Source organism: Lemur catta, chromosome 22 (genome assembly GCF_020740605.2).
Source record: "Lemur catta isolate mLemCat1 chromosome 22, mLemCat1.pri, whole genome shotgun sequence".
In the NCBI taxonomy this organism is placed as follows: Eukaryota; Metazoa; Chordata; class Mammalia; order Primates; family Lemuridae; genus Lemur; species Lemur catta.
The window spans coordinates 5,232,021-5,243,503 of NC_059149.1; the positions used below are offsets into that span (position 1 = coordinate 5,232,021).

The 11,483-nt window shown below is 53.2% G+C and overlaps 1 protein-coding gene across 1 annotated transcript; it reads right to left on the reverse strand.

The window, feature by feature from the left end:
* Positions 1-908: 908 nt before the first annotated feature.
* Positions 909-11,181, reverse strand: CHRNA6 (cholinergic receptor nicotinic alpha 6 subunit). Its single transcript, XM_045535242.1, has 6 exons — positions 11,124-11,181; positions 9,473-9,612; positions 4,899-4,943; positions 4,042-4,151; positions 2,981-3,959; positions 909-1,854 (listed from the first exon to the last, which is right to left on the reverse strand). Exons 1-6 carry the CDS (start codon positions 11,179-11,181, stop codon positions 1,723-1,725), a joined length of 1,464 nt encoding a protein of 487 aa, XP_045391198.1. The 3' UTR covers positions 909-1,722.
* Between the last annotated feature and the right edge of the window lie 302 nt (positions 11,182-11,483).

Below are 11,483 nucleotides of genomic sequence, written 5' to 3' on the forward strand. Positions count from 1 at the left end.
TCATGAATACTACAGGGAGTAAAAACACTCTAAACTAGAGCGATTCGAACCCAAGGCCTCTGCCCAGGGCACTACAGAGTGCCTTCTGCCCCACTGGCAAAGAAACAAGGAAGAGTTCACACTTTGGTAATAAAAATTACAATTTCCCCTGGAGTCTTGTGTCCTCAGAGAGCCCTGAACCCCCTGGGCAGCAGCTGAGAGGCCTGAGGCTCGGCGATGTGACCCCTCAGCCCCAGGGAGTGGCCGGCAGAGTCCCCTCCCAGCTGGGCAGCTCAGAACGGTGATGCTGCTGGCAAAGCCGCTAGGCGGGACCCCGGCCCTCCAACTGCCCGTGCCCAGCCAGTGCGCAGCACGGTGGCCCGCATCTGACAGTTCTGCCCAGGACACAGCTCACTGCCACGTCCGTGGTTTTGTTCACCAGGCCAGCAATCCTCAGAAGCAGGTAGAGTAGCTACTGCCTTAACCTCATTTTTTTAGGATCAAGAAATTCTCAGCAAGCTTCATCGATGTGCCCAGAGTTACACAAAGGTTGAAAAACAAAACGAAACTCAGAACCTGGTCTTAGGACCCTACAGATGCCAAGAGAATGGAAACCATGCCGTCGTAACAACTCTACTTAAGGCTGTCACAGGAGAAATGTCCTGACATTACCGCAGGCACAGCCGAAGCATGAGCACAGAGACAAAGACCAGAAGAGAAAAGGCACAAATGAAAGGATTTCCTTTGTGGAGATTTCTTGTTTCCTGCTTTAAAACACATCTTTGGAAGCACGGTGCTCACGCCAGTGAGAGGATCACCAGAGCGGAGTGGAACAGTTCCCAAGCCCCTCTCAGAAAAGGGATTGCTCCGGAAGGGCCAAGACTGAAATTTCTTATAGAAGAAATACAATAACTTTATTTTCAGTCTGGTACAATGAACAGGGGAACACTACTGACGAGAAAAGACTAGAAGGACGTCTTTCTTCAACAGCAAAGGACGGCTCGGGTCCCCCCGGCCGCACCCCGTCCGCTCTCCCACTTGCGTCGCTCTGGCGACAGTCCCCGCGGACGCGGGGTCCTGCAGATCTTCCCACCTATGGCCTTTCCCGGGAGGCCGCGAGCACGTGGGGAGGGAACCCGCGTCTGCTCCGCCTGCAGCGCCTCGCACAGCGCTGGGTCCCCCACGGTCCCGCGGGCTGAGTGCCACTAAACACGGGCTGCCAAGGTAGACGCTGACCGTGTGGGATTCTTTTGAACCAATTAATGCGTCAGCGCCGGGGAGGGTGAGTGACGCCACAGACACGTGCAGGAGAGAGCAAGGCCGCCGTGGTCCACGGTGCCGCCAATGCCAGCAGGGTCCGACCGGCAGAGCCCCCCCTGCGTCACTGGGCTGACAGGCAGCACACGGGCCTCGCTCAGCACAGCCTGAAGCTCGTTGCACCGTAAGGCTGCGTGACAAGCCACTCGTGTCCCAGGAAGCCAGGCATGGACAGACAAGAGGAGCCTGACCTGGCACTCGGCCTGTGGCGCCGGCTCTGGGCTCCGGCGTCCCACAACATCCTGGCGTCCTCCCCCTGCTGCGCAGGACACTGAGCCCCTCACTGCCAGTAAAGTGCTCTTCGTCCACCCAGCTGAGAGTTTGGACGGGGGCTCGGGTGGGAAGCTTTGAGCCCCTCTCCTGCGGCAGGGAACACAGAACAGACACGGTGTCCACAAATGTCTGGACAGAAAAGGGAAATTCAGCTTAAGGTCTCCCTGTGTCCCCGAGCAGCGGCTGTGCGAAGAGCCCTACGGTCCCACACACACAGACAGCCACAAACGCCCAGAGGAGCACTCTGTCCACCACCATGGCCACGTACTTCCAGTCGTCTTCCACCTGAAACACAAACAAAAAATCAAAGCTAGTTTTAAAAATCAAGGCCACAGGAAACGTTCTCTGTCTCATAAAAAGCTTCTTCTTTTTCAAAGGTTTCCCTGGCACTTTCTAAAGCAAACGCTGGCACCGCCTGGGTGGCCCTGTGTCTGGGTCTTTGCTCCGTCTGAACAGGCCGAGAGCCCGTCGCGGGCCGGGCGTCCCGGCAGGCGGGAAGGAGTCTGAGGCAGGGCTGGGTGTGACCAAGGACCTCTCCATAGGGACGGCCAGCCCTCCGGCCAGCACAGGGACGCTGGCTGGGCTGACGGCCGCGTTGCTCCGTCCTTCCAGTCCCGGAGCCCCGACCTTCTGCCACAGTCTCCATGGTTGTGTCTTGAGAGTCAACAGCAACCCTCTCTGTCCCAGTGTATGACGATGGCACCATGAAGGTCAGTTTCCCGGTCTTTCTTGTCCTGTGACGCAGCCCCGCCCCTGCGGGACGAGCACTCACAGTGTCCCCTGAGCCGACTGCCGCAGCTGCGGTCTGAGGCCAGGCCCAGACAGGTGCCCTCAGCTGTGGAAAATGGACGTGATTCTCCCGAGCTCTCTCTTTGGAGGATGAGGGAGGCGCGTGCTGCTATAGTTAGATTCTGGCAGCAGGAGCAGAGTGTGCAGATGCTAAAAATATCCCTGCGGCTCTTTCCAGAAGCACCTAAATCCCTCCCGAGTAGGACAGGTGGGACTGGAGCTGCCGGAGGGCACGAACACTCCCGCCCACGCCCCCCGCGCCCCCCACGCCCCGGCTGCAGCTTCCCTGCCTCATTTCTCCTTCCCCTCTGGGGCAGCCGCTCCTCCCCGCCCTTCTGTTTGCCACTGTTTCTCCTGCAGGGGCTCTTGGTTTCATCAACCAAGTTTGTCCTGAGTGTTTACTTTGACCAAATTTCACTTGTGTTCACGTTTCCGGAGGTGAAGATGTGCTCTGGGGCCACACTTGACCCCGCCCCACTGGTGGGCCCGTGCCTGCCCAGCACCCGGCACTGCTGGGCTCAGAGTCAGGCCGCGGACCCCCTTGTGAACAAACTCTCTGAAGATCTGACTGTGTCCCCAGAGTGGCTCTAGGCCTGCAGGTGGAGGAGACACACAAATTTACCTCCTTTGTTTCGTTGTGGCTCTTCATGTTTTCTGCTATGAACTGAACACTGTTAACCACATCTTCAACCTCAGGCCAGTGCTCTGAATTTTCAGCCACCCTCTGTAAAGGCTGATGACTTAATCTTCTCCTGCTGGTGGCCGGCTCTCTTGATTTGTGACAGTGGCAGCATTCTTTGAGGGGGTTGGGGTCTCCACGGCTGGCAAATTTGACTCTGGCAGGCCTCCTAGAAACGCCTCTGGGGACTGTGCCCGAGCCCGTCGCCCTGGTCCTGGCCAGGGGCTTCCTCATCATCAGGAGCTGCGGCAACAGCCGGAGGAAAACCTTCTGCACCCAGCCGGGCATGGCGTGCGTGGCTGGGGTGCGATAGTGTATGTTCAGCACAAACACTGTCACCACGATGGACAGGGTGACAAAGACCATGGTGAACAGCAGGTACTCTCCCACCAGCGGGACCACGAGCGATGTGGACGGGATGGTTTCTGTGATGACCAGCAGAAACACCGTCAGGGAAAGCAGGACTGAAATGCAAAGGGTCACTTTCTCGCCGCAGTCCGAAGGAAGATAAAAAACCAACACGGTTAGAAACGAAATGAATAGACAGGGGAGGATCAGGTTAACGGTGTAAAACATCGGCAGTCTTCTAAGGTAAAAAGAGTAAGTTATGTCTGTGTATATCTCTTCGCAACAGTTGTATTTTATGTCATGCTTGTAGCCAGAAGCATCAACTATTTCCCACTCGCTGTTTTCCCAAAAATCTTTCATATCCACTTTAGATCCAATGATTAGAAGATCAATTTCAGCTTTGTCATATGTCCAGGAACCAAATTTTAGGGAACAATTTTGATGGTCAAAAGGGAAAAAGGTGATATCCATAGGACAGGAACTCTTAAAAATCGCTGGTGGGGTCCAGGTTATCGTGCCATTGTATTTAAGAAGAGCTTTTGTCTTGCCTTCGACTTGGAAGTCACCAACAGCACTGCAAAGTAAACGGGACAGCGTTAGTGACGCTCCCTTTGCCACGGGTCGGCGCCCCCCAGAGGCCAGTCGGGAAGGCATACTTGTTATAGAGAACGATGTCGGGCTTCCAGATCTTCTCCGCAGGAACACGCAGCGTCTCAATGCCGTCATATTCCATTGGATCCCAGCGCAATTTATAATCATTCCAAATCTAAAAGAAATAGAGATCAGTTTTTAAAATTACTTAATAATGTTCCCCCAATGTTAAATTTCTGTTGGTTCAACAGTTTTTCTTTTTTTGAAAAAAAAATAAATTCTTATTTCAAGAATACACTGGTTTCTATCAAAATTTGGGAAATCATATCCAGGGGAATAAATAGCAGAGCTGACTTTGGCAAATACTTAATTAGGTAATTATCTATTGATTATTAGTTAGCTGGCCAAGGTTATAGGACTTCCACGTTCCAGGGACTATACTCAAACTGGAGCAGCAACCCACTTCTAATATTAACAAAATAGTTCAAGTGTATGATGGTGAGTTTGATACAAAATCTGTGTAAAAGATTAAGACTCTCTTAAGGAGGAAAGGGATGGTATAGCTGATAAAACCAGCTGGAGTGAATCTCAGCCCCGTGCTCTTGAACTCAGCTACTGCTGTCTCCAGTCCTGGTCCGGCAGGGACCCACGCCCGGCAAGTGCAGCTTGGAGCTCACGCTGCAGATAACAGCGGGAGATTTGAGTGCAGCAACCAGGAAAAGCAGAAGTCTCTACGTCAGGTGACCTGCGTCACTAGGTTTGTGCACTGTGACGCTTGCCTCGAGTCAGCTATTACCAGAGCTGAACTTCAGGCTTTGGGGGGGCGGGGCAGGTAATACTAATATTTTGTGTTCTGTCACAAGTTGGAGGTGGAAGGAGGCAGTGGATTTTATCCAGTCCACATTGTGAAGCTGACACATACGTGACGCAGCCACAAGTTGGTTTCCATGATCTGGTTTACTTCATCCTGGGAGGAAGAAACAATATTTTTAGCTTCAGTTGTGCTGCTATAGAGGTTAGTCTTACAGCAAGAATTATAACTAAAAAGAGCCAAGTCTGAGTTTTTTGTGCTCACGGAGGAAAGCAGGAGGGCTGAGAGGGCAACGTAGAAAGTGCGTTCAGGAAGCAGCCGGCAATGCAGCTTCTCCATGTCTGGTCCCAGCCCTGTGGACGTGCAAGGGAAAGGTGGCTTTAAAGTGTCTTTCAACGCTGATCTAAGCCCCACCTCTCCTCCGAAGGCTTTCTGATCACGCAGTCCAGACAGATTTCTCACTCCACGAAAGGAAAGAAGGAAGAGAAGAGAGGGGATGGGAAGGAGAGAGGGGACACTGCAGATGGCGACAGGTTTCCCAACCGGCTCGTTGCTTTTGCCCAGGCCCCATAAACCTCCCTTCCTCCGCAGCAACTCACGACTCTCCGCACAGAGTCCCAAGTCCCCCCGCCCGGGCCCTGCCCTGGACTGTCAGCCTCGGCTCAGCCTGGAGACTCCCGCTGGCATCTGCCCTCACCGGCACAAGCCCACCCCCACCCACCCACTGCTTCAGTCACTCACACACGGATCTGTATGCAGGGACCACTGTGTGCCCTGCGGACAAGGGAGGACAGCAGTAACAGGGTGGAGAAAGGTCCTGCCTCCTGTGTCTCAGCTGTCAGTTAAGGAGACACAGAGGAATAATAGATATATAATGTGAGATAGCAGTAAGGCCTATGAAGAAAACAAAGAGGGATGGCATGGCCCTCGTGCGCACGCACTCACACACATGCATCTTAGACAGGAGGGTCACAGAAGGCTTCTCCGAGGAGGTCATGTTTAAGCAGACGCTTAAATCACCGGCAGAGCTGGGGGGGCAACGTGGAGGAAGAGCGTTCCAGGCGACATCCCAAATATAACCAGTCCCTGATCCGCCAGCCAGTGAGAAGGGGACCAGACACAGCGTGGACCTTCAGCAGACTCACGGCACACAGCCTAGGGCTTTGGGCAGGTCCCCGGGGGCCAGGAGTGGGTTCCCAAAACTTACTCGCCAGTCTTGCCCCCAGGACACCTGAACACCCTGCAGAGCACACGCGCTCAGCGGCGGGTGGAGGGAGCCGGCGGTGGGACGCCGCGTGCCTTGGGACGATGGGCCCCCCTCACCCCCCGCGGCTGCCCCGCGGCACAGAGGCTGCCACGCCGCCTCCTTCACGGGTCTGCGTGGAGCCAGGGCAGCCCCGGGGCTTACAGAGGTGAGCACAAGGAGTTGCCTTCCTGACTCCCATGCATCCTGGGAAGCAAAGAAAGGGACTACACGTGTCCACTGCCCAAACAATTCCTGGCTTTGCAATTACCGAAGGGCAGGGCCCTGTGCTCATGGGACAGTCACGCTGCAATGTGCAGAGTCCCGTGGGGCCATGGCAGCAAATCAACTCTCTGGGGGTCAGGAATGACGAGCTCTGCAGTCTCGGTTCCGGGAAGGTCTCGGGGGTGACTGGCATAAGCCCCAACCACCTTCCAAAGCCTGCTTCCTCTCTGAGCTAGGAGGCTGTGTCCAGAGAGCTGAAATCAGCCGGCAATACCACTCCACGATAGGCCTGTCTCCTCAGCCACACCTGCACGGGCTGCGGAAGCTCTCTGGGGCAGGACCCAGCCCACGGAGTTGGGGACACCTGGAAGGCATCAGCGGCTTTATGGACCAGGGTCTGGTCTAGCAAGCTGTGCTCTCCGGCCGATTCCACACCACACCAACAGACGTGAGCTCAGCCATCAGCCCAGCGGAGGACGCCAGGGACCCACAGTAGTGCCCCACATGCCCGGGACCGTCAGTCTACCTCTTTCTTGGGAAAATCAATTCTTTGACATGCCAGTTACATTAAAGGCTTTGATTTCTAATTTCAGGTGGACTCGTTTCTGGAGCAATAGACCCAGAGACTCAGATCAGAAAGGCCATGAGGGCTGCATTTTACAAGGGCTTTAAGTTTGACGTTTCAGTTCTGCCAGGCCAGCAAAACCCCTGGCAGGGGCTTTGTCCTGGACCCCTGTGAGGGGCGTGGATGTGCTCCTCCACTGAAAGACACCAGCAAACTCGGAGGCCGCGTCCTCTTGCTGCAGCAGACACGGGTCCACGAAGAGCCCTTGGGAGCTGCAAGGCCACACCGGGCTCAGACAGCAGCAGAGGGGCCGGGACCTTCTCGAAGGGAGTCTCAACCAAGCATCCTGGCTGTGCTGACCACAGAGCCACCTGAGCTCACCTGAGGACACCCAGCAACCGCACTCCGGGGCATCTATCTCAGAGTCATGAAGATTTATGTTTACACAAAACCCTGTGCAAAGGTGTGCACAGACGCTTTGTTTGTACTAGACCAAAACTGGAATCAGCCCAGATGTTCTTCAGAAAGTAAATGGTAGAACAGATGTGGTCCACATGCCAGGGAATGTCACTCAGCAACAAGGAGGCAGGAACTACCGACACGCTCGGGTGCGGATGACTGAGGCTTTACACTGAGTGGAAGACCCAACTCTGCAAGTTTACACACTGATTCCATTTTTATATAACATTGTTGAAATGAGAACATTTTAGAAATGGAGGAAGCTGAATGGGAGAAGCTGGGCAAAGTGTACAGGGATCTCACCGTTACCTTTACAATGCGTGTGAGTCCCCGGTGACCTCGATTTAAACCCTTCCCAAGCCTCCCTTGCAGCTCGAGGGCGTCAGTGGGAAGGAGAGCAGCAGCCGCCAGGACTTCCTAGAAAGCTCCTTGAGAAAGTCGCAGATGTCCTACACATCCCCCTTCTGCCCCTTCCCCACTCTCTCCTGCTTCTTGCCAAGAATGGGAACATGACGAGTGGAAATGCAAGTTATCTTGGACTGCGAGGCCACACTGAGGGCAGAAACCACAAGCAGAGTATGGTGAACTAGGGAGGCAGAAGGAACCTTGGTCACTGTTGCCATGTCTGCTTTATACTTTTAGAGTCAGCCCATGGCAGTGACAGCCCCTGGAGTTGTGCAATGCACAACGTGGGCAACTGAACCTAGTGGTGCAACCACTGATACCACGAAGCCACCTGCTATTAACCTCCTGGATGGAGGTTTTAGATTTCCACCACATAAGAAAGGAATAAACTTGTTTCCTCTCCCCGCCCCACCCCCGGTCAAGTGAAGCAGTGGGAGTGGAGAAGGATAAACTTATTTTATTAAAGCTGTTTTTTAAAAATCTCCGATACTGGTAACCAAATGTAAATGTCAAAATCTGCATTTAGCAGTCCCCTACCCACCAGCTTCAGGACAAGGTCCTGAAGGGGCGGATCAAGCAGGGGTTGAAGTGATGCTGTGTGGGGAGGTGGCTTTCACAGACTTGGGAGGAAACTCAGGTCAGGGCTCGCTCCCAGCAACCCCAGCCGTGGCAAGGATGGCCTCCAGCCCGGGACGACACCAGCAACCAGTACCAAGCTACTGGGGGTGGGAAGGGGGTCAGAAGAGATAATAAATATTTATTAAAAGAGTGAGTGGGCCCCTCTAAGTGAGAGGAAACATCTAGCTTTTCTTTTTTAAATCAGTATAGACCAGTATATGCACCTTTCCACTTCTAGCCTGGGGCAGAAGCCAGAGGACCCAGCCAGGGCCAGCCTCGTCCACTGGGAAGCATGAACTGGACAACATGGGGGCCCTGACTCACCCGTAATTGGGGTCTTTCCCCAGGGACACCTAGAGGAGCCACCGCTGCCTCACCCAGAGAGCAGCCTGGCAGGAGGAGGGCTCCTTCCCACACATGGCTGGGCTGCCATGGCGGAAGGGCCCCTCCTTCTGTGCACTGTGGCCTCGGGGGCACCGTCCAGCACCCCCCTCTGGAGCTCCCTCAGGGGCCCCTGCTTGCCCGGCCCGCCTGCTCCCGCAACGCAGCCCGAGCCCGGCACCCAGCTGGGCCCTGGAGCCCAGACCTGGGTCCACCTGAGCAAACGGGCTCCCACCTCCTCCCCAGCGAGGATGAGCAAAGGGCATCCAAACAAAGAGCTCTAGTTCTAGATCTCTCCAAGATCTCCAAATTCCCATCCTTCCCCCCCCCCATGGAATCTCTTATGAAAGGCACTAAATTTTTTCTTTCTTATGTAACACAGCAGACTTAAAGCAATTCTTCAACTGTGGAGCAAAAAGGGCACAAGCCTGGGAGTTAAATCCCAGTCTTACCCTCTTGTGATCGCATGACCTTGGGACACTCAGCTGGGCTTGCACGCCCTCCGCAGTGAGAGGAAGATGACGGCCACAAAGTGTGAGCCCGGCGTCTGGTGCACGACAGGTACACGGTAGGGTTGGCCCCCGGCACCTTTCCTTCTCACCCTTCTTTCACTTCCAGAAACACCTGCCCAGCGGGAGCTCGGACAGCCCGTCGGGAAAGGGTCTCCCGCCCATGGGCCGGCCCTCGTGTAGGGGTGTGTGTATCTGTGTTACTAAAATTCCCTTGTTCTCCACGTGTGGACGGTGCGGCCACGCTGGGGAAGGGCTCTCCAGGGAGCCGGGCACTCACCACGTCGGCCAGCTGCGTGATGGCCACTTCGAAGTGCACCGTGACAGGGTCAGAGACGTTCTCCACGGGCCTGATGAGCCGGTTGTAGTGGGCGAAGAGTCTGCGAAACAGCCTCTCCTCAGCGGCGCAGCCCGAGCAGCCTGCGTGAAGCAGAGCGAGAGTCGGGGTCGGCCGGGGTGGCAGCAGGACCGTCGCGTCCGCGCTGCCTCCACCTGCGCTGCGTCTCAGCACCAGAGCGACAGCAAGGCAACAGTGTTTCCAAAGCCGGAGCCACCACAGACGTAGAGGAGTAGCCTCGAGGCTTGGAATCTTCGCCCATGTCACACTCATTGATGGAACGGGAAGCTCGCCAGTATTTTGGGAAAGTCCCGCCCTTTCTTGTCGCAATGCTGCTCCAACGGACGCCGCCGGGGTCTACACCTGCAAGGTGTTTCGCTGGGGAACCTTCACCAAGCAAAAACTGAAATAGCTAGTAATTTCATTAAGGTCTTCACAAGCCATGCTCTTTTAAAATCAACTTTGCAATTCAATTAGTTTGGAGATTTGTGAGAATGCAAGGTTTTTAAGACAAATTTACTTAAAGTATTTTGAAAAGAATTCAAAATAAGTTCTTAAAAAATAGCACTTTCAGTCATTAAAATCTAGACAATTATTAATATTTCACGCATATCTCTTTGTATTTTTCCAGGAACACATGAGAGGTAAGTTACTGGTCTTCATTTGTCATAATTCATTTCATTAATACTCCCACTACATTTTCCTTTATAGAAATTCAAATTTGACACCTGAAATATTATTCCACAAATGCCCCGAAGGGATTTATACCTTGAAAGAAAACAAGTCAGTCAGTGAGAAGCTGACCAGGTGACATGAGTGTCACCAATGGAAAAGAGTTTCCACAAATGCCTTCAGAGCCCTGAAACCGTGGGATTTTAATAAGAATGAAAAATTTTAAATGTAAAATACTATTCTTGCCATAATGATAATATTTCTTCATAAAACAGACCAAAACATCCTCCTGATTATTCATTTTCCCCTTGAGACATTTTAGAGAAGCCCTCCCAGGTCTCGACAATCGGTCCCCCGCAAGCGGAACAGCACGTGGAAATGCGATTTGTTCAGCAGAGCAGCACCTGTCCACTTCTCAGTCTTAACTTTTAAAACAAACGATCATACTCTTGGGAAACATTTCGGCATAGTACAATGACATGTTTCCAGAAACCAGAGCTGATCACCTGCACAATGGAAGGGTTTGTGGACTGTGCAATAGTGTCAGCTAACAAATAAATCACCATCTTGAAAAAATATGAAATACAACTAAAAATAAATAAGTTGAATACATCCATAGCAGAGATGAATAGAAAGCTACATCATTCTTACTTTGTATTTCAATTGGGAAAATAAAATAAATACGGTTCACAATATGTTTCATTGCCCTCCTCACCCCACCCTACCCCCAAAATCTCATCTCACGTGTCAAACGTAACTAATAAAAACCAAAGAGCTTAGTGAACAGCTGTAACAGCGGTGGGTCCTGTGCAGACACGTTATTTTCCCACAGGACCTGTCACATCTGCGCGAGCACAACTAGAACAGAGTAAACACATGCAGCTAAGAAGGGAACAGAAGATAAAGCAGAAATAAAACCTACCTTTAAAGAAAGGTACAAACACACAGAACCAGAGACACAAACGCTTGCTGGGCAGCATGGTTAAAACCCACTGTGCCTCCTATTTCCCAGGCGCTGGCAGCAGGAGACCAGGCGCTCCAGGTCAGCTGCCTGCACCCGACCTGCACAGCGCCAGAAGCCCACTGCGACCCACGTGTGTCTTCCGAGAAATCAGACAGTCACGAGACATCACATGGATGCTCCCAGGACCGGAGACTGAGGCAGACGTGAAGAGCGCATAAAAGGATTCGACCTGATATGGGATGAGTCATCACGTTTGCTGTCAGCCTAGACCTCCTTTCCTGCACGGAAGGGGAAGGAAAGCACAGAGGGAGTGTCAGG

Bases quoted from the DNA above. Each gene is read 5' to 3' on its own strand.
- CHRNA6 (XM_045535242.1), bottom strand. From the start codon at position 11,181: ATGCTGCCCAGCAAGCGTTTGTGTCTCTGGTTCTGTGTGTTTGTACCT. The intron at 4,944-9,472 runs GTGAGTGCCCGG...TCTTCCTCCCAG, and splicing joins TCACGCAGCTGGCCGACGTG to GATGAAGTAAACCAGATCAT. The intron at 3,960-4,041 runs GTATGCCTTCCC...TTTACTTTGCAG, and splicing joins GACATCGTTCTCTATAACAA to TGCTGTTGGTGACTTCCAAG.